Source organism: Octopus sinensis, linkage group LG1 (assembly GCF_006345805.1).
Source record: "Octopus sinensis linkage group LG1, ASM634580v1, whole genome shotgun sequence".
In the NCBI taxonomy this organism is placed as follows: Eukaryota; Metazoa; Mollusca; class Cephalopoda; order Octopoda; family Octopodidae; genus Octopus; species Octopus sinensis.
This window is the reverse complement of record NC_042997.1, coordinates 205,277,352-205,302,736: the sequence shown is the minus strand read 5'-3', so window position 1 is coordinate 205,302,736 and position 25,385 is coordinate 205,277,352. Positions and strand designations below refer to the sequence as shown.

Below are 25,385 nucleotides of genomic sequence, written 5' to 3'. Positions count from 1 at the left end.
TCTTTTGTTTGGTCCACATTGTGATCAAGAACCAAATGTTACTTTTGCGAAGATCTGTCTGGAAAGAGTGAAGTCGGGCATGTGCGCTACATGTTCACTCTACCGCAGTTAGAATTCGCTCATAAAGCATACACGCTTGGAATGTTAGCTCTGTCGAAAACACTTCTATTTGGAGTTTTATTGTCCTCTGATGTTAAGAACTTTTTGCAGGTGTGTCAGGTGAAAGTGGTTACATTTTTTAGCATGTCTGGTAAACTGTCCAGATTTCACAAGCATCCTGTAGTCTAGTCCCCACAGCATCCACAGAGTGGCCGTGAAAATTTTCACCTCCAATAAGAGAGCGGTTGCTATATTTTATCCCCTATCAGCTATTTTACCAAAGGACGTGGTGCTAATTAACCACACAGGTGTCTAATACCTGGTTATCGAATACGATTAGTAAGATCGGCTGCAAAGGAGCTATATTACTGTATGCTTTGATTGATACACACACGCGCACAAAAAAGCGGAAATGGATAGAGATTAATAAGCCATAGTGTCCAGAGGAATGGGTTTCGAGAAGAAAGTCAAACAATGTTCAAGTAGATATCCAAATGAATTCTTTATTTGATTCGAAACGAAATAAACAAAAATCTGAATTAAATCAGGCAGAAAGATAAGATTAAGCAATCAAATATTCTTTGAGATTATACATTTAAATGGCTTGCGTGGGGGTGGGGTGGATACAGGATAGTTGTAACAGGTATTTCTAGGTCAACAGGCGTCATCTTTTATTAAAGAATATCAAATAACTTGATAACGTCTCCGGCATATACATTAATTGTTTCGATAATATTATCTAACATGGTTACTGCTAATCTACGGTTTGTGTTTATTATAGACAATAATGTAGGTATCATAGACGTCATCAATATCAAAGTAATCCTTGTGAACGCTGATAAGTCCAAGTCTTCTCGACTTATTATATTGTTGCAAGCAAAGAAAAAAGATACGATGAGAAACAGTTTTATAATGGATTTACCAATCTCGTATCTCAATGGAAAATGATGGTTAACAATTGTCTTGAACAGCTTGGCATTTATGAATTCCTCTCCATAGCTTGACTGAATCAAACTTGGACAAACAGCTTTGGTGAGTTTTATAGACTGAACTATTATTGAGTCATAATGCTTTATGATGGCGTTCACAATTGCAACACTATAGACGAAAAACATGGCAACAAACCATACGTCCCCGACATTATCAGGTTCAGCAAGAACTGCAACCGCAATCGTAAATATGTAGTAGCATAAGATGTGAAAACTTGTAAGAAATATATAGATTGTAACGAGAGTCCATAAAAAATACAATGGAAGCAATAGACAAGTAAAAAATACAGCAGTAATCTTAAAAATACGATTCTTGTTCCTACAGAGTGAGAAGATATAAAATTTAAAATAGCTGAAAGGTAAAGTTAAAATCAGATACATAATTGGGATTCCATAATAAACGAGGCACAGAAATAATTCGCAGACAGAAAATACAGCAAATAAAATTGTAATGGAAACAAAGAGCCAAAGTGTAATGAATTTCCAGAAAATATTTCTCCTGTAGTAATATAACCAAATTTTCTTTATACGATTAATCCAAGTATGGATTATTAGATACCAGAAATTTGGGTTTAGAGCTAGAGAAATATTAGCTTTCATTACTGCATAGAGTAGATCATAATCCTGTAGTGTAGAAACATTTAAATTGCCATACTTCTGTAATAAACTCATATTTTGAATGAGAAACGTGAAAGTGGATCCTTGATGTAATGTATTATAAGCGATAGTCTCACTTGCTCGACTGGGAAGAACGAAGAGGATGAAATAGAAACATACGTAACAGATTAACCATACAAAGGGACCGCCAAAAAAGCCATCTGTATTCTCATAACTTTCTGATATTCCTAATATTAAGGCGCGATGTCCCAATGGTATACCATCTTGGAAAAATATCTCTATTGTTTCATATAAACAGAAGTAATGCATCAAAAGATCCAGGAAAATTATTGAAAGAGAAGATAGAATAAAAAAGAATCTTCTTAATTTTGAGGCCAAGAAAGTGGAATGATGAAAGCAAAATAACCAAGACAGAAAATGAGGGCAATTGTAAGTATTATGGTTTTGGTTAATCCATTCTAATCTGTATGGCAATGTGTTTTGATGGGGAAATGAAGGTGATTTCGTTAGTGAAAGAACACTAATAATTAAGGGAAAATATGCCCATACAACAGTTCCGACGATATTTGCATAATTGAGAAACATACTATTTTCCATGATATTTCCAGAACAAATTGATTTTGGGTGATAAACAAAGCTTTCATTTTTATAGAGTTTACAGCAATAGTTCTTCACCAACTCTCTATTTAAACCGATTCTTCTGTTAGCTTTTAATGACTCAGGGCTGTTCTTCTTCATGTCCTGAGATAAATTTATTAGAAAACACATGTAACCAGATTCTCCTATTTTTAATGTATCGATCACTGCGATTATTTTCAATTCCTGGAAAATCAAATATAGTAAATCATGTCTCTGAATATTTTGTTTCCCACAATTTATATCGATATCAACCCTCAGAGTAGCAATGTAAGCTCCTAATACATTGAAAGAGTGCATTGAAAAATCATAATAGAAATTCTTATACGCTATTAAACCATCTGGTTCCTCTGGAATCCAGGTAAATTGTCTCGCGTTTGCGAAATAATCCATTCGTACGGGTTTCAGAAGGTCATCAAGCCTTTTATCGGATAAATGGACATCGAAATTGAAAACCTTTTTGTCTGATCTTACTAAACGAGATAAAATCTTATGGACATTGGGAGAAATCTTAATTTCACAGTTATTTCCAAGTTCCTTCGCTTCTATGTTTAGTGATATTAGAACGACAATAAAAGTAATCACAAGGAAAAGTGAACTGCTTGTTGTTATCGTCATCTGCATGGCAGCCATATTTCGTTTTCTGTAAGAGAAAAACAAGATAGATAGAAGTCATAAAATATTGAAGATTCATTTTAGTTTCGTTATTTTGTAAATATTTGAAATAAAGAGTATTTAATTAAAAATGAATGTAAATCTATTTTATTATTTATTTACTAGAAAGACAAATGTTGTGGCCAGCGGAGCAGAGGTCATATTGTATTTTGTGCTTTGCAAGTTCCTATTTTAGTTGTAATATTTCCTAATTTGAACTCGAATGATTTTTTGTGAGAGAAATAAATAAGAGAAAACTATTTTGGCAAGGCTAATAAGGATGGAGAAGACGAAAAAGAAAAGGAAACAAAACCCGGAAGTCTCTGTAATCCAGAGGTTCCCCAAAAGTATGGATCACCCGCCCCGGTGAACGACCAGATAGAAAAGGATAGGGGAGACAAGAAAGCAGTAAGTGGGAGCCCACCTATGTCAGCGATCCCAGAAAGGAACGGAGCCATCACTCCATTAGAAAATCAGAAGAAAAAAGTTTCTAAAACAAGAAAAGGAAGGACGGAAAACAAAAATAAAGAAGGAAAGGAAAAAATGGAAAAGGCAAAAGAACCAAAACCGAAACCCCAACTCCCAACCAAACAATAGAAAACCCCATGGAGGATCCAATGCCATCCAAAACCCTGCAGGAAAGAAGAAATCTGGAAGGCAACCAAGAACCTGCACATTTTACATGCAAGGCAAATGTTGGCATGGGGAGGACGGCAAAAAAGAAATAGCCTCAGTACACTGCAAGATAGGAACTCCCCTCCAAAAGGATGGTTCCCTCATAGCCTGTCCAACTAAAATCAGTGAGATACTGAATGACCAGTTCAAAAGTGTCTTTACCACCCCGTTGGAACACAGACAAGTGAACGAGCCAATGGCTTCTTTGCCACCTCACCTATAACCAGCGAGGCAGTTACAATGGAATACATTGACATTAGCGGAGAAGATATACAACTAGCCATAGATGAAGTGGACACAAACTCAACTGCTGGTCCTGATGCTTTCCCAGCAACCCTCCTCAAATCGTGTAAGCATGCCCTGGCAAAACCCCTCCAGATTCTCTTCCCGAGCTTTCTTACAAATGGAAAACTGCCAAGCAAACTGAAGGAGACAATAATATGTCCAATACATAAAGGGGGAAGTAGAGCAGATGATAAAAACTATAGGCCTATCTCTCTGACTTCACACATCAGCTAAGTCATAGAATGGATAGTCAGAGGGAAACTAATAGCATTCCTTGAAGAAAATAACTTGCTGAGTGATACCCAGCATGGTTTTCCACCAGGTAGAAGCTGCCTGACCCAGTTCTTACAACATTATGACTGGGTGTTAAGGAAGTTACCCAACAAATCAAACTTTTGACAAGGTGGATCATGGTATGATATGCCACAAACTGCGTGACCTTGGCATAGCTGGAAAACTTGGAGAGTGGTTACATGACTTCCTGAAAGATAGGAGTCAGGCAGTAGTGGCTAATGGATCCACCTCTATGAACACACATATAGTGAGCGGTGTTCCACAGGACACTGTCTTGGGGCCACTGCTTTTTATAGTGACCCTCTCAGATATGCCCTCAAATGCCCGGATAGCCACCCTTGCAAGCAATGCAAATGATACGAAAGTCTCGCAAAAATACAGAACCTCAGCGATGTTGCACACCTGCAGAAGGAGTTGGACTTAATTTACAGATAGGCTGAGGATAATAATATGCAGTTTAATGTAAAATTTACAGGGTACACCGGTCCAAATGGACTTTTAATCTCAGAGCCTAAGTCAGTGAGGGACCTGGGTATCGACGTGAGTGATGATACCTCTTTCCAAGTGCACATTACTAGGATGGCGACAAAGTGCAGACGATTGGCTGGATGGATCCTAAGAACATTCAGAATCAGAGATAAGGAAACCATGATGGTCCTCTGGCGGATATTCGTCCTCAGCCACCTGGATTACTGCTCACAGCTATAGTCAGCCACCAGTGTGAAATTAACAGCAGACCTTGAAGCAATCCAGAGAAGATTCACAAAGAAGATCGTCTCTTTGCAACAGCTCAGTTACTGGGAAAGGTTGAAACAGCTAAGACTCTACTCCCTGGAGAGAAGACGGGAGAGGTATGCAATAATATGTATCTGGAAGATCCTGGAAGGAATTGTGCCAAATTTTGGCATTGACAGCTACACCAATGCCAGAACGGGACGACGCGGCACAGTGCCAAAGATCCCAGCAATGCCATCACGCTTCAGGACTTGTTACTGCAAAAGCCTGGGTTTCAAGGGCCCACAGCTTTTCAATATTCTCCCAGAGAGTCTGAAGAACTTGCACAAAGTAGATGTAGGGGTTTTTAAATCAAAGCTGTACCTCTTCCTGTCGAGAGTCCCAGATGAACCTACCTCACGGCAAGAGGTGCAAATAAGGGTAGCTATATCAAACTCCATTCTTCACCAAGTGCCACATATTAGAGGAGGCTCTTAGTAATAACAGTGTAGCAAAACGAAGGTGCATCAGCATGGCCGCAGCTCTGAGCTGAAACTAGAGAGAAAATATATATACATATATCTATATATATAATATATATATATATATATATATATATATATATAAAAGAAAAAAGCAACAAGAATGGATCAATATTTCGGTACAATTGTTTCGTACGAAGACATCTTTATTAAGGCTGCAAATATTGCAGTAAATATAAGTGACCCGTACTCATCAGCCGAAAAAACATCTGAGTTCTCCAAACATCTAAAACATGATAAATTTAGATAAAACAAAGAAGCATGAAATTAGTAGCATTGATAAAGAGAACTTACATATTCCTAATAAAAGTAGTAACAATAGCCACGTAAACAACAATAGGGATCACGCCAGAAACAAAAGTAGAAGTAGATTTACGGTGACAACTAATCTAAATGTAAGTAAGAATAATGATAAGAACATAGACCAGAACATAGTTAATACGGATAGGATAAATTTAGATAATACAAAGAGGCATGCAAATAGGAACATTAATAAACACAATGACTCTGGTGAAAGTAGGAATGATTCAACTAACCCCAATTCTAATTCTAGGAAATTTAATAAGAAGGATATAATGTGACTAAATATTCCTTTCAACTGTGCGATTCTATCAGATATTCAGAGTAGATTCAAAATAATTCTGGAAAAGAACTTCCCAACCTCTCATAGATATCATAAAATTATTTCTAAAAAAACGGTCAGAATTTCTTATTCAACCCTCCCAAATATGTCCACTTTAATAGCTAAGATCAATAATAATAACATTAAACTAGCCAGGAAAAATTTAAATAATAACATTAGGAATACAAATGGCAATTGTAGTAACATTACCGAAATTAATAATAGCCACAATAATAATAATAACTACCATAACATAGGTATAACCAATAGCCATAGAATAGCTAGTAATTATAATAATACAAATATGAACAATTATGTTAATAATAGGAATAATACCAATAAAGAAAATACCGAGAATAAAGACAACAATGATATCTATAGTAACAGTATACATTTAGAAACTGATACTGGCAATAATAGTAGCAATACCAATAATGTTAGTAATTATGGTAGGAATATAGAATTAAATGATAGTGTAGAAAGACCGATAAATGATAATACTGCTTTAGATAACAACATTAACTATAATAAAGATAACACTATTTTAGATAGCAGCAGTAACCATAATAGCGTAAAATATACTCAGAATATTTTGAATAGCAGTAATATGAGACATCTTTCCTTGAGTAATTCCACATCAGAAAATGACCCCCCTAGGTGTAACTGTAGAATTAGATCAAAATTCCCCGCACCTGGTCTATGCGCGTTAAATAACGTAATCTATAAATGCACCATAACAACAGAGAATAACAAATTTATTTATTTAGGATGTACTATTAATTTTAAGAAACGTCTTAGCAATCATCTCTCTTCTTTCAAATTACGTCATAAAGCTGATAGCACCACACTTTCAAGTAAAATCTAGGAACTCAAAAACAATAATATTAAGTATAACCTTAATTGGGAATTAGTTAGAAGAGCTATACCTTATAAAAATAGCAGAGTTGGTTGTCAACTTTGCTCCATGGAAACATTTGAAATACTAATGCATAGAAGAAATGATAATTTGTTGAATAACCGTATAGAATTGAGTCAGTCTTGTATTCACGCTAGGATTAAGACTCTAAAATATTTTAAATGATAACCGTATATAAAAATCATTTTGTGATTTTTCTATCTTACTTATACTAATAATGCAATACTCTTATATTATATATTATATATTATATATTAATTAGATAGCTACGAGCTCATGGGCTATGGTCATTTTCTCTCTAACTGTACCAGGTTTGATACATAAAGAAATAAATTAGTTGCAAATAAATTTTCATTCTAATAGGCTATATAGATGATTTAAATTAATTCTATCTAATTTTTTAATCTAATGTAGGTAATTCAAACTTATAGCAAATTAGTTAATTAGACTCCGTAGTTCTTTTATATACTACTAGTAAATATTGCTAATCCCATAAAAATAATATAACGTTTTTTCATTATGAAAAACAACTCACAATCCTTTCTTTTGACCCCTTAATGTAGTCCCGAAGTCTGCCCGAAGCAGCAAGTACTTCTGGTAACTTGACAGATATATATCGTGGCACTCCGTCGGTTACGACAACAAGGGTTCCAGTTGATCCGATCAACGGAACAGCCTGCTTGTGAAACTAACGTGCAAGTGGTTGAGTACTCCACAGACACTTCTACCCTTAACGTAGTTCTCAGGGAGATTCAGCGTGACACAGGGTGTGACAAGTCTGCCCCTTTGAAATATAGGTACAAGAGAAACAGGAAGAAAGTGTGAGAGAAAGTAGCGGTGAAAGAGTACAGCAAGGTGCGGTACCAGCCCCTACCGGAGCATCGAAGACTTTGTAGGTGTTTTTTCTCAATAAACACTAACAACGCCGGGTCTGGCTATCGAAACCGCGATCCCATGACCGCGAGTCCGCTCTCCTAACCACTGAGCCATTGCGCCCCCACCGCCAGATATATATAAATCTAAGATCCAGTGACCGAGGTCTAAGAATAAAGTTATCTTCAAGCAATCCGTAGTCAATATTACAAAAAAAATCTTTTAGAGACAGCGCTTTATTGAGACGGAAGTTTGTGGATTTTTCTCGTATCGAAGTAAGATAAGCTGAAGAAGTTGTTTTTATATTTCACGGTAGGCGACCAGGTTTGACGGGTGTCCGAATAAAAACACAGGGTTTACTCCATAACTCTTGTGTGTGTGTGTGTGTGTGTGTGTGTGTGTGTGGTGTGTGTGTGTGTGTGTGTGTGTGTGTGTGTGTGTGTGCGTGCGTGTATAAACGAGGGTACTACATGAGTAGCTGCATCGCTAAAAACAGAAGTCAAAAATATTTTTCTGCCACGGATCTGTCACAAATCTAATACAGGCATGGTAGGAAAACATTCCAGTGAACAGTAAAATCGTCTTACCTCTGCTAGGTGAGCACAAGTAAAGCTGGTCAATCTGATGCCATGGTTTTCAAATTAGTACCAAAATGGTGCCTGTTTCTCCTCAGTCACAATCAGTCGACGAACTAATACTAAAATTTTCCCCACCATCCCTAAAAAATTATTTAAACAAAAGAAATACGTGAAACTATCTATAAGTAAATATAAGAGCGATTGTACTACTAAAATGCCATCAGTAGTAGTAAGCGAATATCAGCTGTACAGGCAAATTAATAGAATATATACATACAATATAAAATATGTACTTACATGTATATATACGCAAGGGTGGTACATAAATAAGTGCATCGCTAAAAATAGAGGTCAAAAATACTTCTCGGCCACGGAACAGTCACAAATCTAATATACGCATGGCAGGAAAAAAATCCTGTGAACAATATAATGGTCTTAGCTCTGCTAGATCAGCACGAGTAATTCTAGTCAATCTGACACCAGGGTTTCGAAATTAGCACACAAAAGTGCCTGTTTCTCCTCATTCAGGGTCTGGCAGAGACGTACATTTGACTTCTATTTTCAGCGATGCAGGTACTCATGCAGTACCCTCGTATATATACATATATATATATATATATATATATATATATATATATATATATATATATATACATACACACACACATATATATATATATATAAAGTAAATAAATGGCACAACGAAGCACCGATATTTACTGGAAAATAGCGAACGCAATAAATACGACGCTAATGTATAGCTTCACTGCGTATGTACTGGTAAAGATGCGTGTGTGCAACAAACATGAAAAAATTGTCTTACCTCTAGGAAGAACATCTGAAAAATGAAAAACCTAGAAACGGATAATGCAGACATATATACATATATACATATATATATATAATATATATATATATATTATATATATATATATAATATATATATATATATATATATATTATATATATATATATATACATATATATATGTGTATATATGTATATATATATATACATATAATACACACATATATGTATGTATGTGTATGTATATATACATAGATAGATATATGTAACAACAAACAATGCACAATCTTATCTTTATTTCAGGTCACACCAAAAAACCAGCCATTGTTTTAATTGCAGTAACTCATACACACACACACATATTACAAACATATGCATGCATATATATATATATATATATACACGTGTATATATTCTTTTATTCTTTTATATGTTTGAGATAATTGATTGCGGCCATGCTGCGGCACGGCCCTTAGTCGAACACTCCAAAACTTATTCTTTGTAAGCCTGGTACTTATTCTATCGATATCTTTTACAGAACCGCTAGGTTACGGAGACATAAACACACCAACGTCGGTTGTCAAGCGATGGTGGGGGTATAACTCCCGACACACAGGCACACACGCTCAAACACACACACACACATAAACGACAGGCTTCTCTCAGTTTCGCTCTACCAAATCCACTCACAAGGCGTTGGTCAGCCCGAGGCTATAGTGGAAGACACTAATAACTAGGAAAATATGTGTGTGTGTTCACGTGTGTTTTTGCGCGCCCGCGCGCGTGTGTATGTGTGTGTGTGCGCACCATATATATACATATATATATATTCTTTTACTATTTTACTCTTTTACTTGTTTCACTGATCTGATTGCGGCAATGCTGGATCACCAGTTTTAATCGAATAAATCGATACAAGACTTATTCTTTGCACGCCTGGTACTTATTCTATCCCAATATTTTCGCCGAACTGCTAAGTGTCGGGGACATAAATACACCAGCAACGGTTGTCAAGCGAAGGGGGACGGGGGACAAATACTGACGCAAACAACAAACGCATATATATATATATATATATATATATATATATGCGACGGGATTCTTTCAGTTTCCATCTACCAAATCCACTCTCAGGCCTTTGGTCGATCCGAGGCTACAGTGGGAGACACTTGCCCAAGGTGCCACGTAGTAGGACTGAACCCAGAGTTATGTGGTTGGTAAGCAAGGTTCTTACGAAACAGCCCCTCCTGCGCCTATATATATATATATATATATATATACATACATATAGCAAATAAGAAAATGGAGTGGATACCAAACGGCAAGCATCATCCGGTAGACATTCCAGTGTGTCTATTTATTTCAAAGCATTAGAAAGTATTAGAAGAAAACATACACATGTAGTAACCATGTGTTACACACACATGTATTAATATTACAGGAAAGAGCAAAAGATCAGTTCCTTACGGCCGTTTCTGCTAAGAAGCAACGAAATCCTTCATGCCATCTCCATCTCTTCAGTGTTCTGTAGGGATGGGTAGATAAGTTTTGGATCATGAATGTGCCTCTAGGCTTTTTCAGAGGGTCTAAGTGGTTAGGAGGGCTAATACATATAATTAACAATTAACAATAGGTGCAGTGTATTTGTCATTATAGAAAAGAGCAGAAAAACAATAGGAGCAAACATGAGACTGTGAGAGAAGGACAACTTATTGAAATGAATTAGGTACAGAAAGGGGAAATAAGCTACGAACTTCCCTTGGTGTAATCCAGGATCCATGTTATTCCATCCAATGGTGGATAGATGAGTATAGTCGTTCTTGGGAGGAGTTTTTAGGAAGGGCGAATTTAGGCATTAGTTCGCATTATGTTTGCATAGAAATTCACATTATGTTTACATAGAAATAAAGTGGTGGATTTGAAGGAACGGTCCGTGTTACAGAGGTGAAAGTTCATATGTAAAGTGCCAGCTAGTAGGTTCGAATTTGCGGAAAGAATGGCATAAGCAGCCTATGATGGTGAACCCACCATGGGAAAATTTGAAATATAAGCGTACTAATGAGAGTAAGGAACCAGATGGTGACTAAAAGGCACTATCCCTTATTGGTTGGCTTCACAACCTCTAACTCTCAGATATATATATATATATATATATATAATCAATATAGGGTAGCAAAAAATTCAATAGAAATTATTTCGCCACCAGCTTCTTTACCGATGAGACGAGCCATTGGTAGATTGACTTGATTAAGTTTAATTTAATTTAATTAGGCTGGTTTGCCATTAAAAACGTCGAAACAATGCATTGTCTAAAGATAAATAGGGTAAATGTTTTTAAATTTTCCTTTAATTTCTGAATTACTACTACTTGGTGGTTTGAGTCCTGGCTGCTCTTTCTAGTGGGTCGAATGGCCTATTGAGGCCGTTCCTCAATTGTTGTTGAATATATATATATATATATATATATATATATATATATATATATATATATATATATATATATGTATGTATGTATGTATGTATATATGCGAAGGATTCTTTCAGTTTCCATCTACCAAATCCACTCACAAGGCTTTGGTCAGTCCGAGGCTATAGTGGAAGACACTTGCTCAAGATGCCACGTAGTAGGACTGAACCTAGAACCATGTGGTTGATAAGCAACCTACTTACCACACAGCCTCTCCTGCGCCTATATATATATATATATATATATATATATATATATATATATATATACACAAACTATATTATTAAAATTAATAATTTTAACGGCGGCGCATCAGCATGGCCGCAGCTCTGACCTGAAACTAAAAAAAAAAACATATCATCGAAAATATATTTGTTTGTGTGTATGAGTGTGTGTGTGTGTGTGCATATGTGCGTGCGTGTGTGATATATATATATACACAATATTAAAATTTATAATATCTACGAAACTATGTTTGTGTATGTGTGTGTTTGTGCGTGCGTGTGTGTGTGTTTGTGTGTGTTTGTGTGTGTTTGTGTGTGTTTATGTGTGTATGTGCGTATGTTTGTGCGCGCGTGTGTGTGTGAAAGCGCTTGGCTTAGTGGTCAGTTTATTCGGCTCCCGATCATAAGGATATATTGTCGGTCGCGAGATCTACCTGGATTTTTGCAGAAGATCAGCCTGGAGGAAAAAGAAAAGAAGGAAAAAATCCTAATATGCTTAGATGCCGAGAACTTTCCTAAGTATCTTAGCTGTCCCTAATAACACTGATTTCTGGAGAGAGGGGGACAGGGAGAGAGAGAGAGAAAGACAGGCAGAAATAGAAAAGTTGTCAGCCATAATTTATGCATAAATTAAAACTTACAGCTTAATTGACAGGGAAGTCGTCACGCTGTTTACTTTCGGTCTGGGTAAATATCCTAAACCAGCGAAGCAGTAATAAAAGTGATTGCCGCTGAAGAGGGGAAAATTTCTTATGAATTAACCCCGAAATTGGACCAACACGGTAATAACGAATTTTTTAGAGATTTCTATCGGTTTGCTTCGAGACGCATAAATTATAATGGTTATCGACAATTTGGCATATCTGGCATTAGAATCTTGTAAATTATATATATATATATATATATATATATATATATATATATATATATATATATAGTTGAAAAATATCGTTATAGGTACAAAGATACCATAAACAATTATAGAAAAATGGAGGAGAAAAAGATGTTGAATCAAAATTAGATTTAATACAAAATAGGATTCAGTACATACGCGCGTTTCAAAGGACATGCTTTTCATTCTCATTTTTATGCTATAGTTTATCACACATATAGATGTGCATACACATTGATATGTCTGTCGCTTTTCCCTTTCGTCTCTCTTACTTTTATTATTACTGATATTTCTCCTTTTAAAAAATTGCTTGCAAATATCCGACTTTTTCCTTATTACCCCACTTGTATTCTCACTTATTGTATCTTATTTTAATTTACTTTATTTTATTAAACCTTTTTGATGTCCTTAAAAATTTCTTCACACTGATGAAAATGACAATGTATGAATTTAATTAAGCTCTCGGGTTCGATACGCATGCAGTCTCCCATAACTATCCGCCCCCTTCCTTCATTCGTTCTCTTCGTGTATAGGCGATCAGTGTCTGCACGTTGATGACGGGCTCCATGCATCGTCAGGAGCTTTCTTGACTTCCTGTCCATCTCCTTTAGCTCCTCCTCTGCTCACTTCAGGATTCCAGCGACATACCGAACTACTGTGACTGCGGGCAAGTTTATCTTTCTACCTGTCCGACGCGTCGGGTTTTTCTTCCTGAACAAAAATAACACCCGATGGAGGCCTCACTTCCACTCATGTTCATTTCTTCAACTCTACTCACTTTTTTGTTCCACACACACACATATTATACATATATATATATATATATATATATATATATATATTATATATATATATATATAAATACATATACATTTCAAAATAACATATATGCGCATTTGCATATATATATTATATATATATTATATATATATATATATAAAATATGTGTGTGCCTGTTCTATGGTACCCGCGCGAGCGGAAAATACCACCCGGAAGACCTCCACGACGGTGGAGTTACGATTTCAGGAGGACGATTGGGATCACGTGGATGAGAAAGGCGCGATCCAGAGAGGGGTGGACAGTGTGCTGTGACCAGCAGTGTCAAATGGACGCCTGACGGACTGGTCAGTCAAGGTGATCAAGGTGACATATATATATATATATATATATATATATATATATATGCATGTATGTATGTATGTATATATGTATGTATATATGCATATATATGTCTGTGTGTATGTATGTATGTATATATGTATAGCTTGAAGACAGCTGCTGCTCGTGAGTTGAGAGATGCCACGCTGAGTTGTATAAGGCAGAGACTTCAAATTCGCGTGGACTAATGCTGCTCCGTTTGTGCTTGCTTTTCAGAGTGTCCTTATACTTCAGTTAAGGCCTTCTTTGTTTGTGTGAACTGTACGTGAGCTCGCCATATACATTTATTTTTTTTACAATAGGACAATTTATATTATTTAATCTCAACCGAAGCAATTAATCTGATAACATGGCCAGTGCAGCGTCGCTGTGCCTTCAGTAGTATGGACTCAAAGCTTCATGAGCGAGTTCCTTGCAGCACTTCGTGGTTTGCCATCCTGACCTATCAGCGAATGCCTATGGTCCTGCGTAGTGCCCTTGTGCGAAAATGTCCTGGCTGTTTGACGTGCCGGCGGCGTGGGTTCTATGCTTCTCACCGAAAGAGCAGTTTAGAGACAACTACAACCTCGGAGACCTTAGACTTTGTTGACAGTCTGATGCCTTTCTGCTGAGTACTTTCATTCACTTTCAGTCTGCTAAATACCTGGCTGGCCTTGTGGATTTTGGGTGAGATTTCTATGTCAAGTGATCCATCGGGGGAGATTGTACTGCCAAGGTACTCATAATTCTCCACACACTTCAGCTGAACTCCCCCAATGGTGATGCTTGGCTAGGATAAAATAGTGTTCGGGGCTGCTTGGGCTAGAACCTCCGTTTTCCCAAGGTTGTTGGTCAGTCTAAAAAGCCTTGATTTTTCTACAAAGCGAACGACCACGATCTGCACGTGATTTCCCTTGTGTACCATTAGGTGCAAATTTATCCACAAATAGGGATTCAGCGATGAGCTTCGCCACCGATATGGTCGAGCCTGTGTGATTCTTTATAGGTATTTATATCCGTTTTTCGTATAGACTAATGCAGATCACTATTATTAAAATTATACAATGTGATTAAATAATTCGAACAAATTACTCAAAAGGTTTAAACAGTTTTATTTTACCACAAATATTAGTAAATTAACACACTGGTCTGTGGCGCATTCTCTTCTTCAAATATATTAATTGTATCAATAAGTTTGTCTGAGAGTGAAATGGCAAAATCAAATTTAATATTAATTATTGACAATAATTTAGGTATCATAGAAGTCATCAATATCAAAGTAATCTTTGTGAAAACTGATAAGTCGAGATCATTTCGATTTATTATATTGTTGCAAGCAAAGAAGAAAGATACGATTAGAAACAGTTTCACAATGGATTTACCAATCTCGTATCTCAAAGGAAAATGATGGTTAACAATTGTCTTGAGCAATTTAGCATTTATGAATTCCTCTCCGTATTTTTCCTGAACTAAATTTGGACGGAACATTTTAGTGAATTTTATAGACTGAAATATTATTGACTGATACTGCTTTAGAAAGGCGTTCACAATTGCAATGCCATAAACGAAAAACATGGCAAGAAACCATATGTAACCTACACAATCGGGTTTAGCAAGTACTACGATAGCTATGGTGAATATGTAGTTGCTAAGATTTGAAAACTTACAAGAAATACGTAGATTGAACAAATCGCCCATGATATATAAAATGGCAACGATAGAAATGTTAAAGGTACAGCAACTATCTTGAAAATATAATTGGGACTCAGATAGAGTGGGAAAATATAAACTTTGGAATAACTTAATGGTAAAGTTAAAAGCCAGTAAACAATTGGGATTCCGTAATAAACGAGGCACAGAAATAATTCACAGGAGGAAAATATAGCAAATAAAATTGTGATCGCAATAAAAAACCAAAGCAATAGGAATTTCCAGAAAATATTTCTGTTGTAGTAATATAACCAAATTTTCTTTATACGGTTAATCCGAGTATAAACTATTGAATGCCAGAAATTTGGGTTTAAAGCAGTAGAAATATTAGCTTTCATTATTGCATAGAGTAGATCATAATCCTGTTCTGTAGAAATATTTAAGCTGCCATACTTCTCTAATAATCTCTTATTTTGAATGAGAAACGTGCAAGTGGATCTTTGATGTAATGCATTATATGCGAGAGTCTCACTTAAACGACTGGGAAGAACGAAGAGAATAAAGCTAAAAAATATATAGCCGATGAACCACAAAAAGGGACCCCCGAGGAAGCCACCTGTATTTTCATAACTTTCTGGAATTCCTAATATTAGGGCGCGAAAACCTAATGGTATGCGGTCTTGTATAAATATTTTTGTTGTTTCATATAAAAAGAAGTAATACATCAAAAGATCCAGGAGAATTACTAAAGGAAAAAACATAATGCAAAAGAATCTTCTTAGTCTTGAGGCAAAGAAAGAAGAATAATGGAAACAAAATAAGCAAGACAGAAAATGAGAGAAACTGTAAATACTATGTTTTCCATTGATCCATTCTGATTCGTATGGCATTGTGTTTCGATAGTAATATGAAGGTAATTTGGCTTTTGAAACAAAACTAATAAGCAATGGGAAAAATATCCACAAAACTGTTCCAACAATATTTTCATAATTGATAAACATACTATTTTCAATATTATTTCCTAAACAAATAGATTTGGGATGATAAAGATTACTTTCGTTTTTATAGAGTTTACAGCAATAGTTCTTCACTATCTCCCGATTTATACCAATTCTTCTGCAAGCTTCATATGCGTGAGGGCTGTTCTTCTTCATGTCTTGAGACAAATTTACAAAAAAACACATGTATCCAGATTTTCCCATTTGCAATTTATCGATAAATACGAGTTTCTTCAATTCCTTGAAAATCAAATATATTATATCGCGTCTGTGAATATTTTGTTTTCTACATTTTATATCGATATTAATTCTTGGATAAGCAATATAGACATCTAACAAATTCAAAGAGTAAATTGAAAAATCATAGTAGAAATTTTTATATGCTATTAAACCGTCTGGTTCATCTGGGATCCAGGTAAAGTGTCTCGCGTTTGCAAAATAATCCAATGGTACAGGATTAAGAAGGTCATCAAGTGTCTTGTTTGATAAATGGAATTCAAAATTGAAAACCTTTTTTTCCAATTTTACTAAACGAGATAAAATCTCACTGACATTGGGAGGGATTTTAATTTGGCAATCATTGTCGAGTTTCTTCGCTTCGATGTTTAGTGATGTCAGTGTGATAATGAGAATGACTGAAACAATAAGAGAACTGGTTGCTGTTGTTGTCGTCTGCATGGCAGCCATATTTAGCTATCTGTAATAAAAAGAAAATAGAATACATACATTAATGAAGATTCGTTTTAGGTTCATTACTCCAAAACTGAAAGTAAATCATTATGCTTTTTTTTTAGTATTAAATATAAATATTAATGTCCGGATATTTTAGTTGTATTTTGCATTTTCCACACCCCTAATTATCTATCTTTAACATTTCCAGGTTTGATGATTATTTAGATTTATTGGAGCACAAGAAATGACAGATCTTGTATGGAATGTGTTGTTTCCTAGTTCAAGAATTATATAATTTTAATCAAAAGAGTAAAATTAACATTACTGCTGAATCAAGTGATATGATATTTGAAATGAAAATATAAATGTATGAATATAAAATAAATAAATAGTTATAAAAATTTTAGACGAAAGGCAATGTTAAAAAGCTCGAAATGCTAGGACATCCCGGACATTGACGGAAGAGGAAATCAGCTGTGACTAATGCATGTGTCTTGATTTTGTCCAGTTTCCCATTTGTTATGTTTTCGTCTAGTTTTCCGTATGTTGTGCTTTTGTTGGTTTTCCGCTTGCTGTGTTTTATACATATACATATCTATTTATACATACATATATATATATATATATATGGGGAGAGTTTACGAAAAAAAGCCAAGAAAAGACGAAGACAGGTGGTGTACAAAACAAACAGATGTATTAGTATAACGGTCAGGAATAGAAAAAGATTTGTACGTTTCGAGCCTACGCTCATCTACAGAAAGGGACACAGAAAAAGCAAGGAGAGAAAAAAATATGTGTAGTGGCTAACGATCTATATATAATATATATATATATATATATATATATATATATATATATATATATATACATACATACATATATATAATATATATATATATATATATATATATATATATATATATATATATATATATGTAAGTATATATTTGAATAAAGTGAGAAAACGAATTTCCAAATCGACCAGGTACACACCCTTTAACATTATATGCATTTTAATCTGGAGAATATATACCGTGTATTCAACATCACCATATCGTGCAGTGGCGTCATGATTATAATATATCTCTATATATAAAACTGAAATGCGTTTTTACCGCTTGGATCGCTTTCAAGGCCACTACATCCCGTCCGATTGACCCCGAAATTTACATGGACATGTAAAATGAGGTGACGATGCCCGTGGGCTACCTTAGAAATCCCTATCTTAAAAGGTGTCGTTGCTAGGGCCTAAAACGCACTTTGACAAGTCCACTCCAGTTCTTTAATGTATCTGTCTTCCTCAACTCACTCTCGCTATTTCCTCTCTTTCCAGCACTTTTTCACTCACTCTATTTCATACATTCCCATTACTTTCACTTCCTCAAACGGCCTTCTTTTATGTATCTGTCTGCATTCATAGAAAGAATTACCATCGCCACCACCAACACACAATCATGACAACAAATATTATTAATCTCGCCATCGCATTCTATTGTCTGCCTGTCAACGCGCCGATCGAGCAAATACAAACACAACACGCCGATCGAGCAAATACAAACAGAACACGCCAACGAGCGTTCGTGTTCTGGTGATAACGTAGGTTTTTCGTATCTATTACATTTTAACATTTATTTAGAACCCTGCAAATTTTTCGTGCTAAATTTTCATTTTTTACTACTTTATTATTTTTTCTTAAATTGATGCTTTTATTAAAATTAATTCTAATTGTCTGGGTCAACAGTTCGTTTCCTCGGAGGATATGGAAATTCCTGTTACCCGTCAGAGAAATAACTCCAGCAGCTCACAACTATTTCAACAAAGACAAGGTTACCTGCTTACCAGTCGAATTCAGCGTCAACGCTCACGTATGACAGAGACTCCAACACACACACACACACACTCACACACACACACATATATACATATATATATATATATAATCTGTGCATTATGTGGTCGGTTGAGCTGAAAATATGCAGACCTATATTAAAAGTGCTGGCAAGTTTGCATGACAACTATTTTTTTCCTCGAATGAAAGGTGTGACCTCTAGGACAAAATTCCTCCTCTTATAAAATGTGGTCCCAGTAGACCCGAATCAAATCGGGTTATATTAACCAAAATGTGAAAAGGGGTCTAAATGGGGCTGGAAGGGGATTAAAATTTAAAGGAGCGGGTGTTTAGGAATTCTCTGTTACATTAAGCTAAAAAATTTGCGCCAGCCTTTCAATCGTCAATGTGTTGCCGTCCATGATGAAGTTTTGAATGCTTGCCATGGTGAGTCTACTGTCGTGAGAAAGAATCACTTCAAAACTTGGTGTTTAGGGATTTTCTTTTACATCAAGTTCCAAATTTTGCGCCAGCCGTTAAACTGTCAAAACGTTGCTGTCCGTCGTTAAGAAATGCCAGCCATGGTGACTCTACTATCCTCACATTCTATCCCTTCAAACTTTGGTTTCCAATATTTTATTATTTTTATTCAGCTCGCAAGTTCGTCTGTCCCTTTTAAATGTTAGTGTTTTGCTGTCTGCCTTGAAGCAGACCTTTCTGTTGTTACTGCCTGATATTTATGATTGATCTTTCTAATTATTTTATTTCTCAACTTACTCAAGATCTTTTGTTGTTTATAAATGGGAGAGAGATAGATAAAGATAGAGAGTAAGAGAAAGCGAGGGAGAGTCCGAGAGAAAGGAAGAGTAAGAGAGTGGGGAAAGTGAGAGAGAAAGGAGAGAGAAACAAAGAGAGAGAATCATCATCATCATCATCATCGTTTACCGTTCGTTTTCCGTGCTAGCACGGGTTGGACAGTTTGACGGGGTCTGGGAAGCCAGGAGGCTTCACCAGGCTCCAGTCTGATCTGGCAGTGTTTCTACAGGTGGATGCCCTTCCTAACGCCAACCACTCTGTGAGCGTAGAGAGGGATGCTTTTTTCGTGCCGCCGGCACAGGTGCCAGGGGGCCTGGCAGCGGCCACGATCGGTTGGTGCTTTTTACGTGCCACCGGCACAGAAGCTAGTCAAGGCGGCGCTGCAATCGGCCACGTTCGGATGGTGCTTTTTACGTGCTGAAAGGAAAAACAGAAAGTAACAACCACACTCTTACCCGCGCGTACAGCGGGTCACCTTCAGCTAGTTTATATATATATATTTATATAGAAATATACAAAATATATAATAATATAAATTAATAATAGTTCAGTTATTGGGATTTCAATCAATAAGATTTGTGGGTATTCCATTTGAAATAATGCAAAAATAACATAACGTGTATTTATGTCGGAGCGTATCTCTGTCACGAATGGGGTAAAACATTATGATATACATTAAACACATCAGCGAATCTTGATGATGAAGTGTCACTACGCATTCAGAAACTCAGTTTTGCTTTCGGCAAATTAGAAGACCGCCTATGGTCTAGACATGCGACAAAGATTAAGGTATACAATACATGTATCTTAACCTCTTTGTTGAATGCTTGCGAAACCTGGACTGTGTATCGTAAGCACTTAAAACTTATGGAACGTTTTCATCAACAATGTCTGAGAAGGATTTTGAGGATCATCTGGAAAATGTTTGTGAGTGACGATGAAGAGGCTTGAAAGAGGGAAATGCTTCGGTATTGAAGCTTTGCTATTGCAGTACTGATTGAGATGGAATGGACACTTAGTGAGAATGACAACCAACAGAATGCCTAAACAGCTTTTTTTACGGAGAATTGGTGACAGGTAAGCGTCCGTCCCACAAACCAAAGACGTGGTACAGAGATTGTCTGAAGTCAGGATTGAATAAGATAAACGTTCCAATTGACAACTGTGAAGATTTAGCGCATTGCCAAGAAAAATGGAAAAAAATTTCGTATGAAGGCAAAAATGAATTTGAAAGAAAGAGAATGGAGCATGGCAAGATCAAAAGAAAGATGAAACAAAGTGACAGGAATGATATTCAACAAACATTGATGAACGTGGTCATCATACATGGGATGAATGTGGAAAGATTTGCCTTAGTAAGGCTGGGTTAAAGAGCCACATGAAATCCCACATGGCACAACCGCGCATTGATTATAGATGGACAAAAGATTTCGAATGCAACCTCTGTCATAAAGTATGCAGATTGAAAAGTGGCTTGAAGAGGCACAGTAAAGTTCATGGAGCTGTAAACTATACAATTACCAAGTTTTCTTGCGCTAATTGTTAAAAAGCATGCAAGTCTTTGGCAGGCCTCAAAGATCACATTCGTGCCGCTCATTGATGATATTCTAGGGCATAATTAAGTCAAGATATGGCTCTACTTGAAATCGAGTCGGCTACTATCATATATGTAAGTATGTGTGTGCGTGTGAGTATGTGTGTGTGTGTGTGTGTGTGTGTTGTGTGTGTGTGTGTGTGGTGTGTGTGTGTGTGTGTTCTGGCTGTGTGTTAAGAAGCTTGCTTCCCAACCACATGGTTCCAGATTCAGTCCCACTTCGTGACACCTTGGGCAAGTATCTTCTACTATAGCCTCGGGCCGACCAAAGTCTTCTGAGTGTATTTGGTAGACGGAAACAGAAAGAAGCCCGTCGAATATATATATATGTATATATATATATATATATATATATATATATATATATATATATATATATATATATATATATATATATATATATATATACACACATATACATATCTATGTATGTGTGTGTGTGTGTGTGTGTGTACAAAAGGAGTTTGTATGTGTGATTATTACGTACCTTACTTTGTACCTTATTTGTATATAAAATACTACAATTAGCCATCATTATGGACGGCATGTGGTCAGCTAGTACATATATACATACATATGTATATATGTGATCTCTTGAGCACCACCAGCAACAATATTTTTTTCCTCTGTCTTCCCTTCTCGGGATCTTTCCTTCTCCTTGTTTCCGACGAAGAGCTCCGCTCGAAACGTTAAACCCTCCTTCCCTTCTTTCCTGAGCGTCAAATAATACTTTAATTGTTCCACGTCCTCGCGTTGCTGTGTTTTTTTCTGTGTTTTCTTGTTTGGATTAACTATATATATATATATATATATATATATATATATATATATTATATATATATATATATATATATACTAGCAGTATCCCCCGCCGTTGCTCGGGTTTGTTTCGACCCTTTAGAATTGGAATTTTTGAAAAGTAAAAAAGTTTCCATTATGTAGCTTGTTATTCTCTTTAAGTGAACATTTTTCTGGTTGAAATACACCGACAAATGCTGTCAAAAATCAGTCAAAAAGACGTAAAAAATAGGAATTTTCATAGGAAAAAAAGCGCCTTTTTGATGTAAATAATTTTTGGTGTTAACATGGTCCGATTTGAATTTTATCTTCTACGGAATGAAGAGCAAGCCTTCTATCATACTCTCAATTTTGGTCAACTTGCGCCGCAGGGTCTCGGAGGAGATAGTGTTAGTTGAAGGCTGCCAAACCTGCCACACATAGACAACTTCAGCTTTGACCCGGCCCATTCTAAACCTATATATACTTCTCAGGATAAGAAAACTAATAACAATAGAAATAGTGAGAATAATGATTTCAGCTCTAACAACGTCGGCACCACTATACTTAAGAAAAATAATTTACGGACCAGGGGAGGCAATCGGCAACCAACCCCAATTTTCCAGCACAGAAATATTCCCTTTAATGTAACTGGTAGTACTTTGAACAATTCTAAGTCCACTAAAATCTATATCTGGTTTGTCATACCTTTCGGAAAACAAATCAAGTCAAACCTTCTTTTGCAGTTCCGTGAAGCCGTAGCTAGGAACTTTCCCAGGAATTCTACGTATTACTCTACTATCAATTCGCATAAGGTAAGGATTGCATTCTCCAATACTAGAAATCTATCGCAAATTATTGCCTCCCATAATAACAAGCTGCTAAACAAGGATTCTTCATCCGGGAGTTACAACACTATTCTTACCAATTCCAACCAAACATACAATAATAATAATAGAAATAGTATTGATGATAGCAACATTCATAACAGCGTTGGCATTTACAGTGGTAATATTAATAATAATATTAGTCGGATTATTAACAGTGGTAGTGTTAGTGGTAACAACGACAGCATTTCTAATAACACTGGTAGTATTGATGATAACAATGGCAGCATTTCTATAGTCAGGGATATTACAGGTGATAGTACAATTAATAGTAATAATAACAATAATAGAAATAGTATAGTGGTCAGTGCTAGCAGTTATATTAACAGAAATCATAACAATAAAAACTCCGTCTTAGTCTCGGAGGTAAACCCTAACAGATTAAAGTTCTTGTCCAGTAATTCCGAAATTAGAAATTCCATTTACCAGTGTAGGGTTTCTTTCGGTACCGGTGTCTTCTTCTATGTTGGGGCGACTACTTCTAAATTTTCCCAGAGGATTTCCAATCATTATTCAACTTTCCGAGATAAGAGGAAACAACAAAGTACAGGACTAAGTAAATTAGTTTGGCGTCTTAAGGACAGCAATATAACTTTCAAGCTGGAATGGTCCATATTGTCTGTATCCTTTCCTTTTGATAAGGGCAGAAAATATCGTGCCGTCTGTAATTCCGAGCTTTTCTATATACTTTTCGCCAAATTCCCTTTAGTAAACACAATGGTAGAAAAATCCTATAGGTGCATGCACTGGCAGAAACACACCTTCCACTCATATGAATGATGATTAATATAGATAACCTCCTTGAATTTAATAATTTGGTTCCACATCTACAACAACACCATATACAAATTTTTTTTATACTCCGTTACTTAAAGGCCTACTACCAAATTCGTTGGGGTATGTTCTACCTTTGTCTCTCTACCTCTACCCCCTCTCTCTCTCTCCCTCTCTCTATCATAAGCACAATCAAACACACAGACACAAACCTGTCACTTCACCACTAGATATATTTAGTATTATGCCCCCACACAAACAATCACGCACATATATACACACACATAGACACGAATGCAGTTATATACATACACACACATAGGCACTCAATCTCATTGGCAAAAGCAAACAACAACGCACCACCATACATACAACTTGCACACTGTCACCCCCCTATTCTTAGAACCTGCCCCTTCCAATCATTTTTGAACTCTTGAACTTTTTAGAATCTTATCCATCCAACCAATTTTGACGTCACTGCTTATAACGGAATATTTTAAAGAAACACTCATTATCACTATGGACTCCGTGTGGGCAGTCATCTAAAAGTTTTTGTTCGTCATGATGCTGACATAAGTTCCTTGTCTTTCCTGATGAGAAGACGGCATAATGCACCGTTTATTACTTCGGAATTAAGAATATGCAGTCTTCGAAACATATGTCGAGAATAAAGGAATTTTAAATCGTCGTTCGACTCCATTCTTTCATTTATCTATAGTAAAAAAACACACAAATTTCCACACGAAAGCACGTGATTTCTGCCCTTGGTATGTAGCTTCAACCGTGCTTTCTGGCGTAAATTTGCTACCCGGGTATCGGTTAACCGAATTATCCATACTAGGATAATTCATTCAGCTACTTAAACATTTATATATATACATACATATATATATATATATACATATGGAAAGAAGAGGTGGATTTCTTGCAGGAAGAAATAGAGGAGAAGATGTTTGCGAAAAGACACCAGAATTTGAAAAAACTTGTAATTGTTTTTAAATAAATTCATTTATTTAAAATTTATTTATTTATACCAAACTAATTTCGGCAACATTTTGTTTATCAATGATACAAATGTATAGAAAAAAAAAGCGATTTTAACAGGGTTTAAAATTACGAAGCAGAGAACAATGTTTAAATGATTAAATGTTGACAAAATTCGATGTCAGGGGTAAATAATATCAAAAATGAACGGTGCGCGCACACGCACATATACATGAATAATTTAGGGTGCTTAGGCTGCGAGCTGGCAGAAACGTTAGCACGCCGGACGAAATGCTTAGCGGTATTTCGTCCGCCGTTACGTTTCTGAGTTCAAATTCCGCCGAGGTCGACCTTGCCTTTCTTCCTTTCGGGGACGATTAAAC

General features: G+C 36.0%; 2 protein-coding genes across 2 annotated transcripts in view; both read right to left on the bottom strand.

Moving 5' to 3' along the window:
* Window positions 1-582: 582 nt before the first annotated feature.
* LOC115216403 lies at window positions 583-12,675 on the bottom strand. Its single transcript, XM_029785713.2, has 2 exons — window positions 12,635-12,675; window positions 583-2,985 (listed from the first exon to the last, which is right to left on the bottom strand). Exon 2 carries the CDS (start codon window positions 2,973-2,975, stop codon window positions 774-776), a length of 2,202 nt encoding a protein of 733 aa, XP_029641573.1. The 5' UTR covers window positions 2,976-2,985; window positions 12,635-12,675; the 3' UTR covers window positions 583-773.
* Window positions 12,676-15,650: 2,975 nt separating this feature from the next.
* Window positions 15,651-25,385, bottom strand: part of LOC118765272 — an 11,909-nt gene continuing 2,174 nt past the window's right edge. The window contains exon 2 of the mRNA XM_036507019.1: window positions 15,651-17,367. Coding sequence (XP_036362912.1) covers window positions 15,651-17,357 — 1,707 coding nt within the window. The 5' untranslated portion in view covers window positions 17,358-17,367. The remainder of the gene's footprint in view (window positions 17,368-25,385) is intronic.

What these genes read in the sequence shown, in the direction of transcription:
- LOC115216403 (XM_029785713.2), bottom strand. Translation starts at nt 2,975, where the DNA reads ATGGCTGCCATGCAGATGACGATAACAACAAGCAGTTCACTTTTCCTT.